Genomic DNA, 21,846 nt, shown 5'->3' on the forward strand with positions numbered 1-21,846 from the left:
CTAAATCCTTTTAACTATTCATATTATGGGATTATGCACACAAAGCATTATCAGCCTTCATTATCAGGTACCAAATAATATTCTGTGTGACGGTACATAATGTTGGATGTAAAACTCCCTCAATCTTAGAGAGGATGGTGATTGGGTATACATTGCTGTTACTCAATGACTGATGTACAATTCGTCATCCTGTTGGTTGTAAGTTATTATAAAGCTTATTTCTCACTTTGTAAGCAAAGGTCTTCAGTTGCATGGGAAAGCACTTTATCTGTCTGCCTACGTCCTTATTGTCATTCCACCACCGCAGTGGTCTACCTTGCACCCTTGCCTCCTATACCAGAAATACATCATGTTGAGTGCCAATCGACTTAGTAGGTGGGACTAGACTCAAGAGGAAGTGGGTTTGAAACTGAGCCAAACAGTAAGTTAAGAGTACAGCAATGTGCCGTATTACCTCACTGCCTCCACTCTAATTAGGTTGGAGCCTGAGCATGTAATCAAGTTTTATCTAACCTACTTTAATATTCATAAAATATTGATTTGATCATTAATCCTATGATCTTGTGTACTTTAACCTTACCTCCCGCTGATAAAAACAGCGCTGAAATCAGAGAACAAGGTTGAGCTGCTACCATATTACTACATGAAGTGCCTAGGGGCCAGTGCCAGAAGTGAGGACTAGGAGTTGTTTCTGGACTAGGCCTGTGTAGTGCATGGGTGGCTCCAGGGAGAGGCTTGCTAGGAGATGAAGCTCCCTCATGAATATGTCTAGCACTCCCAAGAACAATGTATTACTACATGCATGCATAATACACCATAGATTGCAACCACCCCTACTCAATGACCAAGCTGTCAGAGGAGGCAGTGCTAGGCACAGTGAGAATTCCCTGGTGCTACCACTGGTGTAATGTGACCATACAAAATAAAAATGACCTCAGACCATCTGCAGCGCATCTTGTTAGCTAGTTTCAGAAACCCCAGACCTAGGTATGCCGGAACATTCTTAATGTGGAAGGCAACTGGTGTGCCTAGGGAGACTAGCTGTTACCTAAAAATAACACATGTAGAGGTAAGATGCAGTCGTAAAGTAAACAGCCTTTATTTGAAAACCACAACCCTGAACCCTCCACTACCATCACCCACCCAGGAGTCAACACAACATCTGGGCTGCTATTACAAAAAGGGATATAGCTGTAAAAATTAAAGTGTTTTTGGTTACCATACAAAAGTAGTTCAAATGAAAAATGATTAATTTATCAATTAAATTGCAGGTGAACATATAGGCCTATGTAGGACCAAAGTGATAAATATGGTGATTAAAAATATTTGAAATGTTAGTTGGCTATCTTAGTGGCTGATTGACTAATGTGCTCTGTACAACTGATATCATTACAGGCGAGACAGTTCTTTAAAGGTATGTTTTCAACACTCTTGATTGATTACAATTGTAACACTTTCATAGCACTTGTATTGCATGATAAAAGATAGCTATGCTAAATGTACCATATATTTCAAGTGACAAACAACGACAGTACTGAGAAAAAATGTAAATGCATCTGTACACACACACTAACTAGCACAATACGTCGCTTTTTAGGAGCTCAATGATAAGTAATGAATGATCATGTTGAAAATGCTTTTAGAGTTAAGGGGTCATATGTGTGGCGTAGGCCCCAGGACAACCATCATATTACACTGACAATGTTTCTCATTTATGTTGTTACCAGATTTTCCATTTGAGTAATGGTTACGGACAGAAATGGTTGATTTGTCCTATCGGTTAACAGATGGACACACAGTCACCATTTAGTTAGTGTGAAGAGAAAGGAACAGATTGACACTGCACATTACAGTATCTGTCTGTAACTAATCACCAGGATACAAAACATCACAGTACACTGAGGGGTTAAATAAGGTGATAAAAGCTAAACAACAGGCTAGAATAATCACTTTTCGTTTCCTCATAGGTCCATAACAAGTCTCTAGACCATCAAACAAGAACAATGAAATTCCAGGTAGTTCCAACTCAGACAATCTTCGTGTACAAGAGAATGACAGTCAAAGAAAATCAAGATAGCATCAAACGGTGGCGCAATCCAATGTTGAAAAAGCATTATTCGGATGGTTGCAGATGAGCGCAAGAGCAAGACGAGTGTGGGAAATCTCGTGATATTTATTACATTCACTGTATGTGTTAGACTTGATGTTCATGAGATGGAGAGAGAGAAAGCGAGAAACAGGGCGAGAGTGCGTGCGAGAGAGAGAACAAGGTCAATGATGTGAGCTGCAGAGGGAGATAGAACAAGAGTAAAAGGAAGAGGATTCTAAGGAACATAGCCTTACAATGCTTTTGAAAAAAACAGACATAGTTCAGTACAAGGAGTGTGCTGTGAAATCATCTCTCATTGAGAGAGGAATCTTCTGGTGTAAATGACAAACAACACATGGCACAGCTTGAGGAAGAACATGGGAGAGGTGGAGAGGTGAAGAGGGTGGAGGAGGGGAGAGAGGCTTGAGGAGGGGGGAGCATATGTCAATCCTCACATAAACAATGCTGTTATTACTGAAATAAGATATACAGTATGATGATACGTGAAGACTAATATGCTCTGAGGTAACAAACAGGAAACCATACACCTGTCTTGTGGCGGGTCGGTTGGTGTGTGTGGGTGGGTGTGTGTGTGGGGGTTGAATATGAGACAACAGCTCCAAATGGCATCACTGTAAGATAAGGGCTGTGCTATGAGCAGTGCAACACTGACGGCGTGGAAAACACGAAGCACAGGGTGGGATCAATAAGGGAAAATAGTAAATGGAAGATGTCAAAGGAGGCGGGGCTTGGCGTCTGTCTGCACCGTGGGGTGTAATGTAGTGTAATATGCAGGTGCAGCAGCTGTAGTAATGGGTTATTTGGAGATGCATACAACATACAGAGATCCTGCCTGCCTGAAGTGGGCCATGTAGTGTGCTATATGTCATTTCCTTTAATTGTTTGTGATGCAATCATTCTGTGAAAAAAAAATAATAGGCGAGTGAGTCATACAAAAATCTAATAAAATCCAGTGATCAACAACTTGGCTAGTAAACGTAGCAAATCAAACAAGCATAAATAATTAGCACACGATAAAATGCCATTCAGAAAAACCAACACATAGGGTTTTGCACCTGTAGTGAAGATTTGTTTTAAACTAGACTGTGCTTTTCTTGTGCTGTGCAAAAAAAAAAAGAAAAAAAAATCCCTTTTTGATTTTTGCAGAGGCGTTAAAATAAAGGGACACAGCAGGTAGGGCAGCCTGTAAGGGGGCGCAGCAGGTAGGGCAGCCTGTAAGGGGGCGCAGCAGGTAGGGCAGCCTGTAAGGGGGCGCAGCAGGTAGGGCAGCCTGTAAGGGGGCGCAGCAGGTAGGGCAGCCTGTAAGGGGGCGCAGCAGGTAGGGCAGCCTGTAAGGGGCGCAGCAGGTAGGGCAGCCTGTAAGGGCGCAGCAGGTAGGGCAGCCTGTAAGGGGGCGCAGCAGGTAGGGCAGCCTGTAAGGGGCGCAGCAGGTAGGGCAGCCTGTAAGGGGCGCAGCAGGTAGGGCAGCCTGTAAGGGGACGCAGCAGGTAGGGCAGCCTGTAAGGGGCGCAGCAGGTAGGGCAGCCTGTAAGGGGGCGCAGCAGGTAGGGCAGCCTGTAAGGGGGCGCAGCAGGTAGGGCAGCCTGTAAGGGGGCGCAGCAGGTAGGGCAGCCTGTAAGGGGGCGCAGCAGGTAGGGCAGCCTGTAAGGGGGCGCAGCAGGTAGGGCAGCCTGTAAGGGGGCGCAGCAGGTAGGGCAGCCGGTAAACATGATAAACAAAAACAAACAAACTATCAAAGGAGTTAAAGCATGCATGATGAAGTGAGGAGGGCATTTGTTTATGAAAACCAAAACATCTTTATGGCTGTGTCCAAAATGCCACCCTAATTATTATATAGTGCACTACTATGGGCTACTACCCTATGGGCCCTGGTCAAAAGTAGTGCAAGGGGCCTTGCCTGCTGATATAGGGAATAGGGTGCCATTTGGGACGCATGACATCTGTGATTCAGGAGCTGTAACTAGCTCTACAAAAAAGTAGTCCTGCACTGCGGTAAATAACAAGGTTAATCACCGCTTAATATGCGCTCAATCTCCTCCAGTCTCTTCAAGGCAGCCGCCCGTTTCTTTTCTATGTCTTTAATCTCTTTTGTGGATTTGCTCTTAGTCCGCTGCTGCTTATCAGCCTGGCCGTCGTCCAGAAGCTCTGATTGGCTGTTGCCGCCACCGCTGAGGCTTTCTGCCGAGGAGGATTTCCGCACATTCTTCTTACTCCCGGCCCCAGCGCTGCCAGTGGCTCCCCTCCCTTCCTCCTCTTCCTTTCCTCCTCCCCCCTTCTTTTCCTCCTTCATGGATGGCGTAGCTGCGCCCTCTGCTGACGCTGGGCTCAGCGGCTGCCCTGCCACGGACATGGCGGCCATCTTACTGCGCACGATGCCCAGGTGGCGACGCACATACTCCTCATGGGGCGCCAGGGCCAGCGTTTCCTCCAGGCAGCGCTCCGCTCTCGGCAGGTCTCGCTCCTCAAAGTAGACCACACACAGGTTGTGTTTCCCCTGCACGTTGGTGGGGTCCATACGGAGGATCCTCTGGAAGCAGACCTTGGCCCCCTGGGTGTCCTTCTTGTGGTTCATCAGGATATCCCCCTTGAGAATCAAACCTTTAACATGCTCTGGATGGTGGCGCAGCAGCTCATCTAATACAGGCAGGGCATCCAGCTCCCGTCGGGACTGCGAGTAGAGCAGGGCCAGGTTGAAGAGGGCGCTACGGAAGCCTGTCTGTAGACGGATGGCCTCCCTCATCCAGCGCTCGGCCGCAGTGTTCTCGTTGGCGTCCATGGCCAGCATGCCCAGGTTGAAGTAGCCGTTGGCGTCATCTGGCTCCTCCTGGACGTAGGTTAGGAAACGACGATTGGCCTCCGGACGGAACCTGGGCTCACCTGGAGAGCACACACAGATGGTGCACGCGCGCGCGCACACACACACACACACACACACACACACACACACACACACACACACACACACACACACACACACACACACACACACACACACACACACACACACACACACACACACACACACACACAGGAATATCAGTTAGTTAGGGTATAACAGTAATTGTTTATTTAGCTGGAGGTAGGTATGATTTGTTAAAGGTTTTCCAATGGTTAGTAGTTAAAGGTGGGACACACTCATCCAGCACATCACAATATTTTTGACAGTATTTTATGTATTTGAAGAATAAAAGTTGTAAATATGCTTCATAAGTAGTGCATGACCCTTACGGTGGGAACAAATACATTGTAAGTGGTTTTAATGGAGTTTTCAGCTCTTCTGATTGTTTTATACTGTTTAATCAAACTAACCAAAAATACGTTTCTGCATTTTTCTATTTCTGCATTTCCTTCACTCATTCGTTATCATTCCCACACTGTAAAACCTGTTTTGTCGTCGTTGTATGCCTCTATTTTGGGGGAAAAGTTACTTTTCCTTTATCAGAACAATTATTCAAATCAAATCAAATTTTATTGGTCACATACACATGGTTAGCAGAAGTTAATGCGAGTGTAGCGAAATGCTTGTGCTTCTAGTTCCGACCATGCAGTAATATCTAACAAGTAATCTAACAATTTCACAACAACTACCTCATACACACAAGAGTAAAGGAATGAATTAGAATATGTACATATAAATATATGGATGAGCGATGGCCGAACGGCATAGGCAAGATGCAGTAGACGGTATAGAGTACAGTATTTACATATGAGATGAGTAATGTAGGGTATGTACACATGATATAAAGTGGCATTGTTTAAAGTGACTAGTGATATATTTATTACATCCAATCTTTTATTATTAAGTGGCTAGAGATTTAAGTCAGTATGTTGGCAGCAGCCACTCAATGTTAGTGGCGGCAGGGTAGCCTAGTGCTTAGAGCGTTGGACTAGTAACTGAAAGGTTGCAAGTTCAAATCCCCGAGCTGACAAGGTACACATCTGTCGTTCTGCCACTGAACAGGCAGTTAACCCACTGGTCCTAGGCCGTCATTGAAAATAAGAATTTGTTCTTAACTGACTTGCCTAGTAAAATAAAGGTAAAATAAAAAGAAATGTTAGTGATGGCTGTTTAACAGTCTGATGGCCTTGAGATAGAAGCTATTGTTCAGTCTCTCGGTCCCAGCTTTGATGCACCTGTACTGACCTCGCCTTCTGGATGATAGCGGGGTGAACAGGCAGTGGCTCGGGTGGTTGTTGTCCTTGATGATCTTTTTGGCCTTCCTGTGACATCGGGTGGTGTAGGTGTCCTGAAGGGCAGGTAGTTTACCCCCGGTGATGCGTTGTGCAGATCTCACTACCCTCTGGAGAGCCTTACGGTTGTGGGAGGAGCAGTTGTCGTACCAGGCGGTGAAACACCCCGACAGGATGCTCTCGATTGTGCAGCTGTAAAAGTTTGAGTGTTTTTGGTGACAAGCCAAATTTCTTCAGCATCCTGAGGTTGAAGAGGCGCTGTTGCGCTTTCACCACGCTGTCTGTGTGGACCATTTCAGCTTGTCTGTGATGTGTACGCTGAGGAACTTAACACTGTCCACCTTCTCCACTACTGTCCCGTCGATGTGGATAGGGGGGTGCTCCCTCTGCTGCTTCCTGAAGTCCAAGATCATCTCCTTTGTTTTGTTGACGTTGTCTCGTTGTGGTTATTTTCCTGACACTACACTCCGAGGGCCCTCACCTCCTCCCTGAACGCCGTCTCTTTGCGGTTGGTAATCAAGCCTACCACTGTAGTGTCGTCTGCAAACTTCATGATTGAGTTGGAGGCGTGCATGGCCACGCAGTGAACAGGTAGTACAGGAGAGAGATGAGCACGGGCCCTTGTGGGGCCCCAGTGTTGAGGATCAGCGGGGTGGAGATGTTGTTTCCTACCCTCACAACCTGGGGGCGTCACGTCAGAATGTCCAGGACCCAGTTGCACAGGGCGGGGTCGAGACCCAGGGTCTCAAGCTTAATGACGAGTTTGGAGGGTACTATGGTGTTAAATTCTGAGCTGTAGTTGATGAACAGCATTTTTACATAGGTATTCCTCTTGTCCAGATGGGTTAGGGCAGTGTGCAGTGTGATTGTGACGTCTGTGGACCTATTGAGGCGGTAAGCAAATTGGAGTGGGTCTAAGGTGTCAGGTAGGGTGGAGGTGATATGATCCTTGAATAGTCTCTCAAAGCACTTCATGATGACGGAAGGGAATGCTACAGGGCGATAGTCGTTTAGCTCAGTTACCTTAGCTTTCTTGGGAACAGGAACAATGGTGGCCCTCTTGAAGCATGTGGGAACAGCAGACTGGGATAGAGATTGATTGAATATGTCTGTAAACACACCAGCCAGCTGGTCTGTGCATGCTCTGAGGACACGGCTAGGGATGCCGTCTGGGCCGGCAGCCTTGCGAGGGTTAACACATTTAAATGTTTTACTCACGCTGGCTGCGGTGAAGGAGAGCCCGCAGGTTTTGGTAGCGGGTCGTGTCGGTGGCACTGTATTGTCCTCAAAGCGAGCAAAGAAGTTGTTTAGTTTGTCTGAGAGCAAGACGTCGGGGTCCGCAACGGTGCTGGTTTTATTTTTGTAATCCGTGATTGACTGTATACCCTGCCACATACCTCTCGTGTCTGAGCCGTTGAATTGCGACTCTACTTTGTCTCTATACTGACACTTAGCTTGTCTGATTGCCTTGCGGAGGGAATAGCTACACTGTTTGTATTCGGTCATGTTTCCGGTCGCCTTGCCCTGATTAAAAGCAGTGGTTCGCGCTTTCAGTTTGCGCGAATGCTGCCATCAATCTACCCATTTCTGGTTGGGGAAAGTTTTAATAGTCGCCGTGGGTACATCACCACCGATGCACTTGCTAAAAAACTCGCTCACCGAATCAGCGTATACATCAATGTTGTTGTTCGACGCTAACCGGAATATATCCCAGTCCATGTGATCGAAGCAATCTTGAAGAGTGGAATCAGATTGGTCGGACCAGCATTGAACAGACCTGAGCACGGGCGTTTCCTGTTTTAGTTTCTGTCTATCGGCTGGGAGCAACAAATGGAGTCGTGGTCAGATTTGCCGAAAGGAGGGCGAGGGAGGGCTTTGTATGTGTTGCGGAAGTTAGAGTAAGAATGATTCAGAATTTTGCTAGCCCGGGTCGCGCATTCGATATGCTGAAAGAATTTATTGAGCCTTGTTTTCAGATTAGCCTTGTTAAAATCCCCAGCTACAGTAAATGCAGCCTCAGGATATGTGGTTTCCAGTTTACATCGAGTCCAATGACGTTCTGTCAGGGCCGTCGAGGTGTCTGCTTGGGGGGGGGGGGGATACACATGACTGTGATTACAATCAAAGAGAATTCTCTAGGTAGATAATATGGCCGGCATTTGATTGTAAGGAATTCCAGGTCAGGTGAACAACAGGACTTGAGTTCCTGTATGTTGTTATGATCGCACCACGACTTGTTAATCATAAGGCATACACCCCCGCCATTCTTCTTACCAGAGAGATGTTTGTTTCTGTCGGTGCGATGCGTGAAGAAACCAGGTGGCTGTACCGACTCTGATAACGTATCCCGAGAGAGCCATGTTTCCGTGAAACAGAGAATGTTGCAATCTCTGATGTCTCTCTGGAAGTCAACCCTTGCTCGGATTTCGTCTAACTTGTTGTCAAGAGACTGGACATTGGCAAGTAGTATACTCGGGAGCGCTGGGCAATGTGCCTGTCTACGGAGCCTGACCAGAAGACCACTCTGTCTGCCCCTTCTGCAGCGCCGTTGTTTTGGGTCGCCTGCTGGGATCTGATCCATTGTCCTGGGTGGTGGACCAAACAGAGGATCCGCTTCGGGAAAGTGTATTCCTGGTCATGTTGTTGTTAAGTTGACGTTGCTCTTATATCCAATAGTTCCTCCCGGCTGTATGTAATAAGACTTAACACAGTTTATGCTGCCTGAGTGTCACATTTTATTGTGTCACCCTATCGGGTGCATACACTACGGTTGAAAAGTTTGGGGTCACTTAGAAATGTCCTTGATTTTAAAAGAAAAGCAATTTTTTTGTCCATTAAAATACAGTGTAGACATTGTTAATATTGTAAAGGACTATTGTAGCTGGAAATGGCAGATTTTTTGCAGAATATCTACATATGCGTATAGAGGCCCATTATCAGCAACCATCACTCCTGTACTCCAATGGCATGTTGTGTTAGCTAATGCAAGTTTATCATTTTAAAAGGCTAATTGATCATTAGAAAACCCTTTTGCAGTAATGTTAGCACAGCTGAAAACTGTTGTCCTGATTAAAGAAGCAATACAACTGGCCTTCTTTAGACTAGTTGAGTATCTGGAGGATCAGCATTTGTGGGTTCGATTACAGGCTCAAAATGGCCCTTTCTTCTGAAACTCATCAGTCTATTCTTGTTCTGAGAAATGAAGGCTATTCCATGCGAGAAACTGCCAAGAAACTGGAGATCTCGTACAACGCTGTGTACTACTCCCTTCACAGAACTGCCCAAATTGTCTCTAACCAGAATAGAGAGGAGTGGGAGGCCCCGGTGCACAACTGAGCAAGAAGACATGTACATTAGAGTGTCTAGTTTGAGAAACAGACGCCTCACAAGTCCTCAACTGGCAGCTTCATTAAATAGTACCCGCAAAACACCAGTCTCAACATCAACAGTGAAGAGGCGACTCCGGGATGCTGGCCTTCTAGGCAGAGTAGCAAAGAAAAAGCCAGACTGGCCAATAAAAAGAAAAGATTAAGATGGGCAAAAGAACACAGACACTGGACAGAGGAAGATTGGAAAAAAGCGTGATGGACAGACAAATCTAAGTTTGAGGTGTTCGGATCACAAAGAAGAACATTCGTGAGACGCAGACCAAATGAAAAGATGCTGGAGGAGTGCTTGACGCCATCTGTCAAGCATGGTGGAGGCAATGTGATGGTCTGGGGGTGCTTTGGTGGTGGTAAAGTGGGAGATTTGTTCAGTATAAAAGGGATCTTGAAGGAAGGCTATCACTCCATTTTGCAAAGCCATAGCATACCCTGTGGACGGCTCTTAATTGGAGCCAATTTCCTCCTACAACAGGACAATGACCCAAAGCACAGATCCAAACTATGCAAGAACTATTTAGGGAAGAAGCAGTCAGCTGGTATTCTGTCTATAATGGAGTGGCCAGCACAGTCACCGGATCGCAACTATTGAGTTGTTGTGGAGCAGCTTGACCGTATGGTACGTAAGAAGTGCCCATCAAGCCAATCCAACTTGTGGGAGGTGCTTCAGGAAGCATGGGGTGAAATCTCTTCAGATAACCTCAACAAATTGACAACTAGAATGCCAAAGGTCTGCAAGGCTGTAATTTCTGCAAATGGAGGATTCTTTGACAAAAGCAAAGTCTGAAGGACGCAATTATTATTTAAATTAAAAATCATTATTTATAACCTTGGCAACGTCTTGACTATATTTCCTATTCATGTTGCAACTCATTTTATGTATGTTTTCATGGAAAACATGGACATTTCTAAGTGACCCAACATTTTTGAAGAGTAGTGTACATCTAAAGAGTGTGCTAAGAGATTTGTTTTTTTATTAACTTATCGTATGTGCCCTGTGCCTTTGAACTATGCTGGGTGGCACTGCCTCTTACCAACAACCTCTTAGGGTGACAGGAAGCTTCTCTTGGCACCACATCAAAATCACACCTACAACTGAAGCAACAGTTGGGCATCAGATCATGCCATTGCACAAACAAAATGCTGTATGTATTAAAGCTAACTTTGCTTTGACCTAGCTCAGTGCATTTAGCTAAATACTGAAGACACATTTCAGTTGAATGCATTCAGTTGTGCAGCTGACTAGGTATCCCCCTTTCCGTTCCTTTCCTAAATAGCTAGCCAGCGGTGATGGCCAGAAGGGATACAACTAATGTCAAAGTGAGGTCACACTTGGTCTGAACTCCGACTTCGAACAAACCTAGGAGCTACAGGAGGACAAGCTCATTGTAATGGCTGGAATGCAATCAATGGAACATAGGAGAGGTATGCGCAAACATGACAGATATGCCAAACCTGCAACTCCATATTTGGAAGTGCTTAGGTCACCTGATTTTTGGCAGGGATATGACAAGAAAAAGACAAGAAGTTCTCACACGTAGACAAGTTCTCACAAGCAGTAACCACGGTAGAAAGCGTTTTGTAGTAGAATAAAAAAAATTGTTCACATAAAAGTTGATACCATTGATGCTGTTGACCTGGATCACTGGTTGCTGAGGGAAAAAAGGGGTGAAATGGCTAGCTAGTTAGTGGTGCTCGCTAATAGCGTTTCAATCGGTGACGTCACCCGCTCTGAGACCTTGAAGTAGGTGTTTCCCTTGCTCTGCAAGGGCCGCAGCTTTTGTGGAGCGATGGGTAACGATGCTTCGAGGGTGACTTGTCAATGTGTGCAGAAGGTCCATGGTTCAAGCTCAGGTTGGGACGAGGAGAGGGACGGAAGGAGCGGGACGGAAGCAATACTGTTACAAAGTCTGATCCCATATCCTACACCTCCCTTCTACCTTTTGCATGCCTCTCCTGGGGAAATGGCTAGAGGCCTCAGGAATACTTATGTCTCCTTAATGTTCATCTTCTGTGCAACATGAGACAGCGGATGGATTATAATCACTTACAATGTATGACATATCCTTCACAATTTAGTGGTGCTATCACACTGGCCAGGTAATTCAAATATTTGGGTGATAAACGGGTGTACACCGCAATAGTGTTGCAAACAGAGTAATCTAGGGCTAGGGTTTCGATTATTTATGTTGGACATACTATGGTTACACACAATTTTAAAATATTATGGTTACCATAGTATAATTTCTGCCACCTTGAAAGGTAGGCTTCAACATGGACGAATGAGAGGCTGTCAGTGATTTATAGAAATTGCTTTCTATGGGTACAAACCTTTTTTCTACGACTACAAAATCGCGTTCTACAATGACAACTTTTTTTCTGTTCGAGAACTTCTTGTCTAAGCGTGAGAACTTTGTATTTTTTTGTAGTCAAATCCCTGACAAAAGTTAGGTGACCTAAGTGCTTCCAAATATGGAGTTGCAGGTTTGCGCATCTCTCTCCTATGTGCAAATCTTTATGGCAGTCATTTTACTTAAGGCCTTCGATTTACAAATACAAATCAAAAGGTGTTTGTTTGTGGAAAGTGATTTCCATTTGTGGATTGGTGATTTCCATTTGTGGAAAGTGATTTATATTTGTGGATTGGTGATTTACATTTGCGAATACATTTGGCATGATATTGATCCCATATATTCGGGCTTCCCTGAGATCTTGATTATATTTAATCGCCGTCAATTTCCTCTATCCATCACTTTTAGAACTTTCATTTGACTGTTAGCAAGTTAGGCAGAGTAAAGAGAGTATAAATGTAGGTTCATTATCATTTCTACACAGGTTCGATCTGGTTTTAGTAACTTCAATGTCGATTGAGCTAATGTTTACTCGAGAAAAAAAAGAAAAATATTACACACTCCCCTACGTATTTATTTGGACAGTGAAGCTAAAACTTTCAAATGTTTAATATGAGGTGACAGTACAGAATGGCTCCATTTATTTGAGGGTATTGTCTGTTCAGAAATGAAAGCACTTTAAGTATCTAGTACCCCCATTTGAAGGTGTCACAAGTATTTGGACAAATTCACTTAGTGTATTACATATAGTGTTTGGTCCCATATTCCTATCACACAATGACTACATCAAGCTTGTGACTACAAACTTGTCGGATGCCTTTGCAGTTTGTTTTGGTTGTGTTTAGGATTATGTTGTGCCCAATAGAAATGAATGGTAAATAATGCATTGTGTCAATTAGGAGTCACCTTTATTGTAAATAAGAATATGACCTGTTTCTCAAAACCTCTACATTAATGTGGGTGCTACAATGAATCCAGATAATAATGAATGGATCCCGGAGCAAAAACCCTGTGCTATCCTAGAGCACAAGTACAAGACATTACAAGGCTGCTTCCCACTTTTCTACGACAGATGTCAGGAGCTGACACTGTCGTAGTCCATGTGGGGTCAAATGACATCAGCAGGGCTAGCTCGGAACTTCTGAAATTGGATTGTAAAGAACTGATTCTAGCACTAAGATTCCAAAAAGTGGCCAATTATTTCAGGTCTGATACCATCGTTGGGACACGCGTATGAGATTCAGCAGGCTACTGACATTACACACCTGGCTAAAAGATTACTGTAGCTCCGTTGGAATCACTTTTACAGATAACTTTCACACCTTTTGGAAACAGAAGATGCTCTACAGGAATGACGAAGTCCATCAAAATCATCTTGGCTCCTGGACTCATTTCAAGGCTGCGTTGAGACAGTTAATCCCTACCATTGTGTCGCTGAGTAGTCATAATGCTGCAGCAAATGCTCATTATCCAGGGGGCGTTGGCAGACAGCGTAAGTAACTTAATTTATGTCCCACTAACTGCCCTGAATGCCTCTGTTAATCCTACAGCTATTATATGGAGTAATTATGTGCCTATGAACCAGAGTTACAGTATACTGTTAGCACTGAGGCGGTGTGCCCTAGTAGGAAGTCCACTGTGTGCAGCTCACCCTGCACAAATATAAACATGAGCATGTCTACTTCTGATGAGCTTCCCACTAAAGCAATAAAAACAATAAAACATCCTAGAAAAGTGATCAAAAATTGCACACATTAACATACAGTACCAGTCAAACATTTGGGCACACACTCATTTAAGGGTTTTTATTTATTTGTACTATTTTCTACATTGTAGAAGTGAAAACATCAAAACAATGAAGTAACACATGGAATCATGTAGTAACCAAAAAAGTGTTAAACAATTCAAAATATAGTTTAGATTCTTCAAAGTAGCCACCCTTTGCCTTGATGACAGATGTGCATTCTCTCAACCAGCTTCACCAGGAATGCTTTCCCAAAAGTCTTGAAGGAGTTCCCACATATGCTGAACACTTAGTGGCTGCTTTTCCTTCACTCTGCGGTCCAACTCATCCCAAACCATCTCAATTGAGTTGAGGTTGGGTGATTGTGGAGGCCAGGTCATCTGATGCAGCACTCCATCACTATCCATCTTGGTCAAATAGCCCTTACACAGCCTGGAGGTGTGTTGGGTCATTGTCCTGTTGAAAAACAAATTATAGTCCCACTAAGCACAAACCAGATGGGACGGCGTATCACTGCAGAATGCTGTGGTAGCCATGCTGGTTAAGTGTGCCTTGAACTCTAAATAAATCACAGAAGGTGTCACTAGCAAAGCACCCCCACACCATCACACCTCCTCCTCCATGCTTCACGGTGGGAACCACACATGCGGAGATCATCCGTTCACCTACTCTGCGTCTCACAAAGACGGTGGTTGGAACCAAAAATTGCATATTTGGACTCCTCAGACCGAAGGACAGATTTTCACCGGTCTAATGTACATTGCTAGTGTTTCTTGGCCAAGCAAGTCTCTTCTTCTTATTGATGTCCTTTAGTAGTGGTTTCTTTGCAGCAATTTGACCATGAAGGCCTGATTCACGCAGTCTCCTCTGAAAAGTTGATGTTGAGATGTGTTTGTTACTTGAACTCTGTGAAACATTTATTTGGGCTGCAACTTATCCTCTGTAGCAGAGGTAAGGCTGGGTTCTCCTTTCCTGTGGTGGTCCTCCTGAGAGCCAGTTTCATCAGTGTTTGATGGTTTTTGCGAATGCACTTGAAGAAACTTTCAAAGTTCTTGAAATGTTCCGTAATGACGGACTGTCGTTTCTCTTTACTTATTTGAGCTGTTCTTGCCATGATATGGACTAGGTCTTTTACAAAAAAAGGGCAATCTTCTGTATACCACCCTTACCTTATCAAAACACAACTGACTGGCTCAAACGCATTAAGAAGGAAAGAAATTCCCAAAATTAAGAAGGCACACCTGTTAATTGAAATGCATTCCAGGTGACTACCTCATGAAGCTGGTTATACAGGACTAAGATTGTATCCTACTACAACGGCTCTGACGCTCGTCGGATGTGGAAGGGCTTGAAAACTATTACTGACTACAAAAGGGAAAACCAGCTGCCCAGTGACGCGAGCCTACCAGACGAGCTAAATTGCTCGCTTTGAGGCAAGCAACACTGAAACATGCATGCGAGCACCAGCTGTTCCAGATGACCGTGTGATCACTCTCTATGTAGCCGATGTGAGCAAGGCCTTTAACCTGTTGGGGGTAGGGGGCAGTATTTACACGTCCGGATAAAAAACGTACCCGATTTAATCTGGTTATTACTACTGCCCAGAAACTAGAATATGCATATAATTATTGGCTTTGGATAGAAAACACCCTAAAGTTTCTAAAACTGTTTGAATGGTGTCTGTGAGTATAACAGAACTCATATGGCAGGCAAAAACCTGAGAAGATTCCAAACAGGAAGTGCCCTCTCTGACCATACCTTGAGCTTCTTGACTCTGTTTTTTGAAGACTGAGGATCTTTGCTGTAACGTGACACTTCCTACGGCTCCCATAGGCTCTCAGAAGGCGGGAAAAAGCTGAATGATGTAATTCCAGCCACAGGCTGAAAAACATTAGCGCCTTTGGTAAGTGCTCTATCAGAGGACAATGGGCTGAGGCGCATGCACGAGTCGACCCCATGTTTTTATTTTCGTTCGTCTTTGAACCTAAACACAGATTCCCGGTCGGAATATTATCGCTTTTTTACGAGAAAAATTGTATAAAAATGTATTTTAAACAGCGGTTGACATGCTTCGAAGTACGGTAATGGAATATTTAGAATTTTTTTGTCACGAAATGCGTCGTGCGCGTCACCCTTCTTTACCATTCGGATAGTATGTCAGCAGAGTACCCAGCCAGAAACAATCAGACACCCATTTTTCAAGCTAGCATAAAATGTCATATAGACCCAAACCACAGCTAAATGCAGCACTAACCTTTGATGATCTTCATCAGATGACACACCTAGGACATTATGTTACACAATACATGCATGTTTTGTTCAATCAAGTTCATATTTATATCAAAAAACAGCTTTTTACATTAGCATGTGACATTCAGAACTAGCAAACTTCCGGGGAATTTACTAACAATTTACTAAATTACTCACGATAAACATTCACAAAAAGCATAACAATTATTTTAAGAATTATAGATACAGAACTCCTCTATGCACTCGATATGTCCGATTTTAAAATAGCTTTTTGGTGAAAGCACATTTTGCAATATTCTAAGTACATAGCCCAGCCATCACGGGCTAGCTATTTAGACACCCGGCAAGTTTAGCCTTCACCAAAATCAGATTTACTATAACAAAAACGTTATTACCTTTGTTGTCTTCGTCAGAATGCACTCCCAGGACTGCTACTTCAATAACAAATATTGGTTTGGTCCCAAATAATCCATCGTTATATCCGAATAGCGGTGTTTTGTTCGTGCGTTCCAGAAACTATCCGAAATGGTAAATCAGGGTCGCGGGCATGGCGCAATTCGTGACAAAAAATTTCTAAATATTCCATTACCGTACTTCGAAGCATGTCAACCGCTGTTTAAAATCAATTTATCTCGTAAAAAAGCGATAATATTCCGACCGGGAATCTCCTTTTCGGCAAACAGAGGAAAAATCACAAAGACGGGGGCAGCCAGTGCACGCGCCTAAGCCCACAGTCCCTTGATCGGTCACTTGAGAAAGGCGATAATGTGTTTCAGCCTGGGGCTGGAATGACGACATTCAGGTTTTTCCCGGGCTCTGAGAGCCTATGGAAGACGTAGGAAGTGTCACGTTAGAGCAGAGATCCTTTGTAATAGATAGAGATGGCAAAGAAGTTCAAGAAATGGTCAGACAGGCCACTTCCTGTAAAGGAATCTCTCAGGTTTTGACCTGCCATTTGAGTTCTGTTATACTCACAGACACCATTCAAACAGTTTTGGAAACTTTGGAGTGTTTTCTATCCAAAGCCAATAATTATATGCATATCCTAGTTACTGGGCAGGAGTAGTAACCAGATTAACCTGTTAGGGCTAGGGGGCAGTATTGACACGGCTGGATAAAAAAACATACCCGATTTAATCTGGTTACCACTCCTACCCAGTAACTAGAATATGCATATACTTATTACATATGGATAGAAAACACCCTAAATTTTCTAAAACTGTTTGAATGGTGTCTGTGAGTATAACACAACTCATTTGGCAGGCAAAACCCTGAGACATTTTCTGACAGGAAGTGGATACCTGATGTGTTGTATTACCTTTAAACCTATCCCATTGAAAAACACAGGGGCTGAGGAATATTTTGGCACTTCCTATTGCTTCCACTAGATGTCACCAGCCTTTACAAAGTGTTTTGAGTCTTCTGGAGGGAGATCTGACCGAACAAGAGCCATGGAACGATGATGTCCCATTAGACACCTGGCGCGCGAGTTCATGTTGGGTACCCTCGTTCCAATACGTTATAAAAGAGTATGCATTCGTCCACCTTGAATATTATTCATGTTCTGGTTAAAAAGGCCCTAATGATTTATGCTATACAACGTTTGACATGTTTGAACGAACGGAAATATATTTTTCCCCTCGTTCATGACGAGAAGTCCGGCTGGCTTAGATCATGTGCTAACAAGACGGAGATTTTTGGACATAAATGATGAGCTTTTTTGAACAAAACTACATTCGTTATGGACCTGTGATACCTGGAAGTGACATCTGATGAAGAGAATCAAAGGTAATGGATTATTTACATAGTATTTTCGATTTTAGATCTCCCCAACATGACGTCTAGTCTGTATCGCAACGCGTATTTTTCTGGGCGCAGTGCTCAGATTATTGCAAAGTGTGATTTCCCAGTAAGGTTATTTTTAAATCTGGCAAGTTGATTGCGTTCAAGAGATGTAAATCTATAATTCTTTAAATGACAATATAATATTTTACCAATGTTTTCTAATTTTAATTATTTAATTTGTGACGCTGACTTGACTGCCGGTTATTGGAGGGAAACGATTTCCTCAACATCAATGCCATAGTAAAACGCTGTTTTTGGATATAAATATGAACTTGATAGAACTAAAAATGCATGCATTGTCTAACATAATGTCCTAGGAGTGTCATCTGATGGAGATTGTAAAAGGTTAGTGCATCATTTTAGCTGGTTTTATGGTTTTGGTGACCCTGTCTTTGAATTGACAAAACATTACACACAACTCTTGTAAATGTACTGTCCTAACATACTCTAAATTTATGCTTTCGCCGTAAAACCTTTTTGAAATCGTAAAACGTGGTTAGATTAAAGAGATGTTTATCTTTCAAAGGGTGTAAAATAGTTGTATGTTTGAAAAATTTGAATTTTGACATTTATTTGGATTCAAATTTGCCGCTCTTGAAATGCACCTGCTGTTGATGGAGTGCACCACGGGTGGCACGCTAGCGTCCCACCTAGCCCATAGAGGTTAAATCGGGTACGTTTTTTATCCAGCCGTGGAAATACTGCCCCCTAGCCATAACAGGTTAAAATTGTGTAAAATAGTCATATGTTTGAGAAATTGAAGTAATAGCATTTCTAAGGTATTTGAATAACGCGCCACGGGATTCAACTGGCTGTTGAGTAGGTGGGACGATTTCGTCCCGCCGACCCTAGAGAGGTTAAACAGGTCAACATTCACAAAGCCGCGGGGCCAGACGAATTACCAAGACGTGTACTCAAAGCATGCGCGGACCAACAGGCAAGTGTCTTCACTGACATTTTCAGCCTCTCCCTGACCAAGTCTATAATACCTAAATGTTTCAAACAGACCACCATAGTCCCTGTGCCCAAGATAGCGAAGGTAACCTGCCTAAATGATTACCGCCTCTTAGCACTCACGTCGGTAGCCATGAAGTGCTTTGAAAGGCTGGTTATGGCTCACATCAACACCATCATGCCAGGAAACCTAGACCCACTCCAATTTGTAAACCGCCCCAAAAGATCAACAGATGACGCAATCTCAAATCACACTCCACACTGTCCTTTCCCAACTAGAAAAAAGAAACACCTATGTGAGAATGCTGTATATTGACTACAGCTCAGCGTTCAACACCATAGTGCCCACGAAGCTCATCACCAAGCTAAGCTTCCTGACATCCAGGAGAAAGGCCCCAAAAAATGTCAAAGACTCCAGTCACTCAAGTCAGACTGTTCTCCCTGCTACCGCATGGCAAGCGGTACCGGAGCGCCAAGTCTAGGACCAAAAGGCTCTTTAAAACTTCTTAAGGCTAGGGAGCAGTATTTTGACGTCCGGATGAAAAGCGTGCCCAAAGTCAACTGCCAAAGTAAACTCAGGCCCAGAAGCTAGGATATGCATATTATTAGTAGATTTGGATAGAAAACACTCTGAAGTTTCGAAAACTGTTTGAATAATGTCTGTGAGTATAACAGAACTGATTTGGCAGGCGAAACCCCGAACACAATCCATCCAGGGAATTTTGTTTGAGGTCAATCTGTTTTCTATTGGTTTTCTATGGAAAGCCCTTTTTAATAGGAATATGGTTGCAGTTCCTATGGCTTCCACCAGATGTCAACAGTCTTTAGAAATTGGTTGATGTTTTTCTTTTGAAAAATGGCTAAGTAGTCCTGTTCTTTCCATGTGTCACTCAGAGGGACTCAAGTCTTCTGGTGCGTGCGACCTGGAACGCGCTTCACTTTGTTTTTGGTATTGAACACAGTATATCCCGTCTTAAATTGTATCGATTATTTACGTTTTAGGGTACCTAGGTTTGGATTAGGAAAGTTGTTTGGACCAAGTTTACAGGTAACTTATTAGATACTTTGTAGGCATGCTGGGCGAGTTGAAACCGGTGTATTTCTGAATCAAACACGTCAAATAAATTGACATTTTGGAGATATAAAGAGGGAATTTATCGAACAAAAGGACCATTTGTGATGTTTCTGGGACATTTTGGAGTGCCAAGAGAAGAAGATCTTCAAAGGTAAGGCATGAATTATATTGTTATTTCTGACTTTTGTGTCGCACCTGGCTGGTTGAAATATGATTTTCATGTGTTTGTATGCGGGGTGCTGTCCTCAGAATCTGGTCTGCTTTCGCCGTAAAGCCTTTTTGAAATCTGACACTGCGGCTGGATTAACAAGAAGTTAAGCTGTATTTTGATGTATAACACTTGTATGTTTTATGAATTCTTATTATGAGTATTTCTGTTTTTGAATTTGGCACGCTGCAATTTCACTGGATGTTGTCAAATCAATCCCGTTAACGGGATTCGAGCGGGAATGGGGGTGAAGGGATCCCTAAGAGGTTTTAACAGCTTCTACCCCCAAACCATAAGACTGCTGAACAGCTAATAAAATGGCTACCCAGACTATTTCCATTGCCCCCCTCTTTTACGCTGCTGCTACTCTCTGTTTATTATCTTAGCATAGTCACTTTAACTATCTACATTTACATATTACCTCGACTAATCGGTGCCCCCGCGCATTGACTCTGTACCCGTACCCGCTGTATATAGCCTCAATATTGTTATTTTACTGCTGCTCTTTAATTATTTGTTACTTTTATTTTTCACACTTATTTTTCTTAACTGCATTGTTGGTTAAGGGCTTTGTAAGTAAGGATTTCACTGTTCAGTGCATGTGACAAATTCAATTTGACTTCATGGTTAACTAAACAAACAACCTTCCCCACTTCTAAAAGCCCTGACTGAGCCGGGGTCGTATGCACTAAGAGCGAAACGAAAGCAAACGGGCTGAAACAGGAGGTGTGACCACCTGAACCTGTCCAATAAGAAAGACTTGTTTTCATTTCTGTTACATAACATTTTGCTATGGTGCTTACTAATGAACACAACCCTGGGCTGATCAGCCTGAGTAGCTAAGTCACTCACCAGATTCCTGCATGAGCAGGGCAGAGTTGAAGAGTGCCAGTTTGTGGCGTGGGTTGAGCTCCAGGGCATGGTTAAAGTTCTTCAGGGCCTCTGAGGGCTCCTTCATCTCGATGTTGACGATAGCCAGGTTGTACCAGAGGTCAGCGTTGGTGCTGTCCAGCTCCAGGGCCCGCAGGTAGGCGTCCCTGGCCTCCAACGGCTTGTTCATCTTCAGCAGCAGCTCCCCTCTGGGTTTGGAGTTTGCACAGAAAGAAAGGAGAAATTAAGTCTCCATTTTGGTTCTGGAGGGTTGAAGCAGCAAGCGGTAGCATTTCTCAAGCCAAATCTAAGCTCACCTTCACAACTGACTATTATATTGAATGAAAACAAATACTAAATAACAGTAATATCATCTACATCAACTCTGTATTGTCATGAGGTAGTCACTCTTACCTGTTCTTGATTATGGTGATACTATTTATCAAAGTGCAGCTGCCTCTACTCTTAAACCCCTGGATACTGTTTTTCAAAGCACTCTTTGTTTTATCACAGGACACAGTTGTATTACTCATCACTGTATTCTTTACCAAAAGGTGGGCTGAACCTCTGAACTCAGATCACATCATGGCTCTCTTTTTGTTTACAAAGCCCTGCACCACAAGCTTCCGACTTACCTAACTTCACTGTTAAGATTTAAAATGAGCCAGCCTTTAGTTTTCTTGCTCCACATGTTTGGAATGAGCTCCAAAATATATTTGTAATAGATGTGTTAGTGTCCCTAGGGTAGTTCAGGCAGCGGACAGAGGATTCTTATAATGAAGAATGTGTTTGTTTTAGTTGACTGTGTTTTGTGTATATTTATGTTTGTCTGTGCAATATACACTACCGGACAAAAGTTTTAGAA

General features: G+C 43.5%; 1 protein-coding gene across 1 annotated transcript in view; it reads right to left on the reverse strand.

Annotated features, from left to right (window-relative positions):
• Nucleotides 1–1,075: 1,075 nt before the first annotated feature.
• tmtc3 (transmembrane O-mannosyltransferase targeting cadherins 3) overlaps nucleotides 1,076–21,846 on the reverse strand; it is a 140,660-nt gene continuing 119,889 nt past the window's right edge. The window contains exons 13-14 of the mRNA XM_014125664.2: nucleotides 20,964–21,190; nucleotides 1,076–4,987 (exon numbers count right to left, since the gene is read on the reverse strand). Coding sequence (XP_013981139.1) covers nucleotides 4,116–4,987; nucleotides 20,964–21,190 — 1,099 coding nt within the window. The 3' untranslated portion in view covers nucleotides 1,076–4,115. The remainder of the gene's footprint in view (nucleotides 4,988–20,963; nucleotides 21,191–21,846) is intronic.

This window comes from Salmo salar, chromosome ssa10 (genome assembly GCF_905237065.1).
Source record: "Salmo salar chromosome ssa10, Ssal_v3.1, whole genome shotgun sequence".
Taxonomy (NCBI): Eukaryota; Metazoa; Chordata; class Actinopteri; order Salmoniformes; family Salmonidae; genus Salmo; species Salmo salar.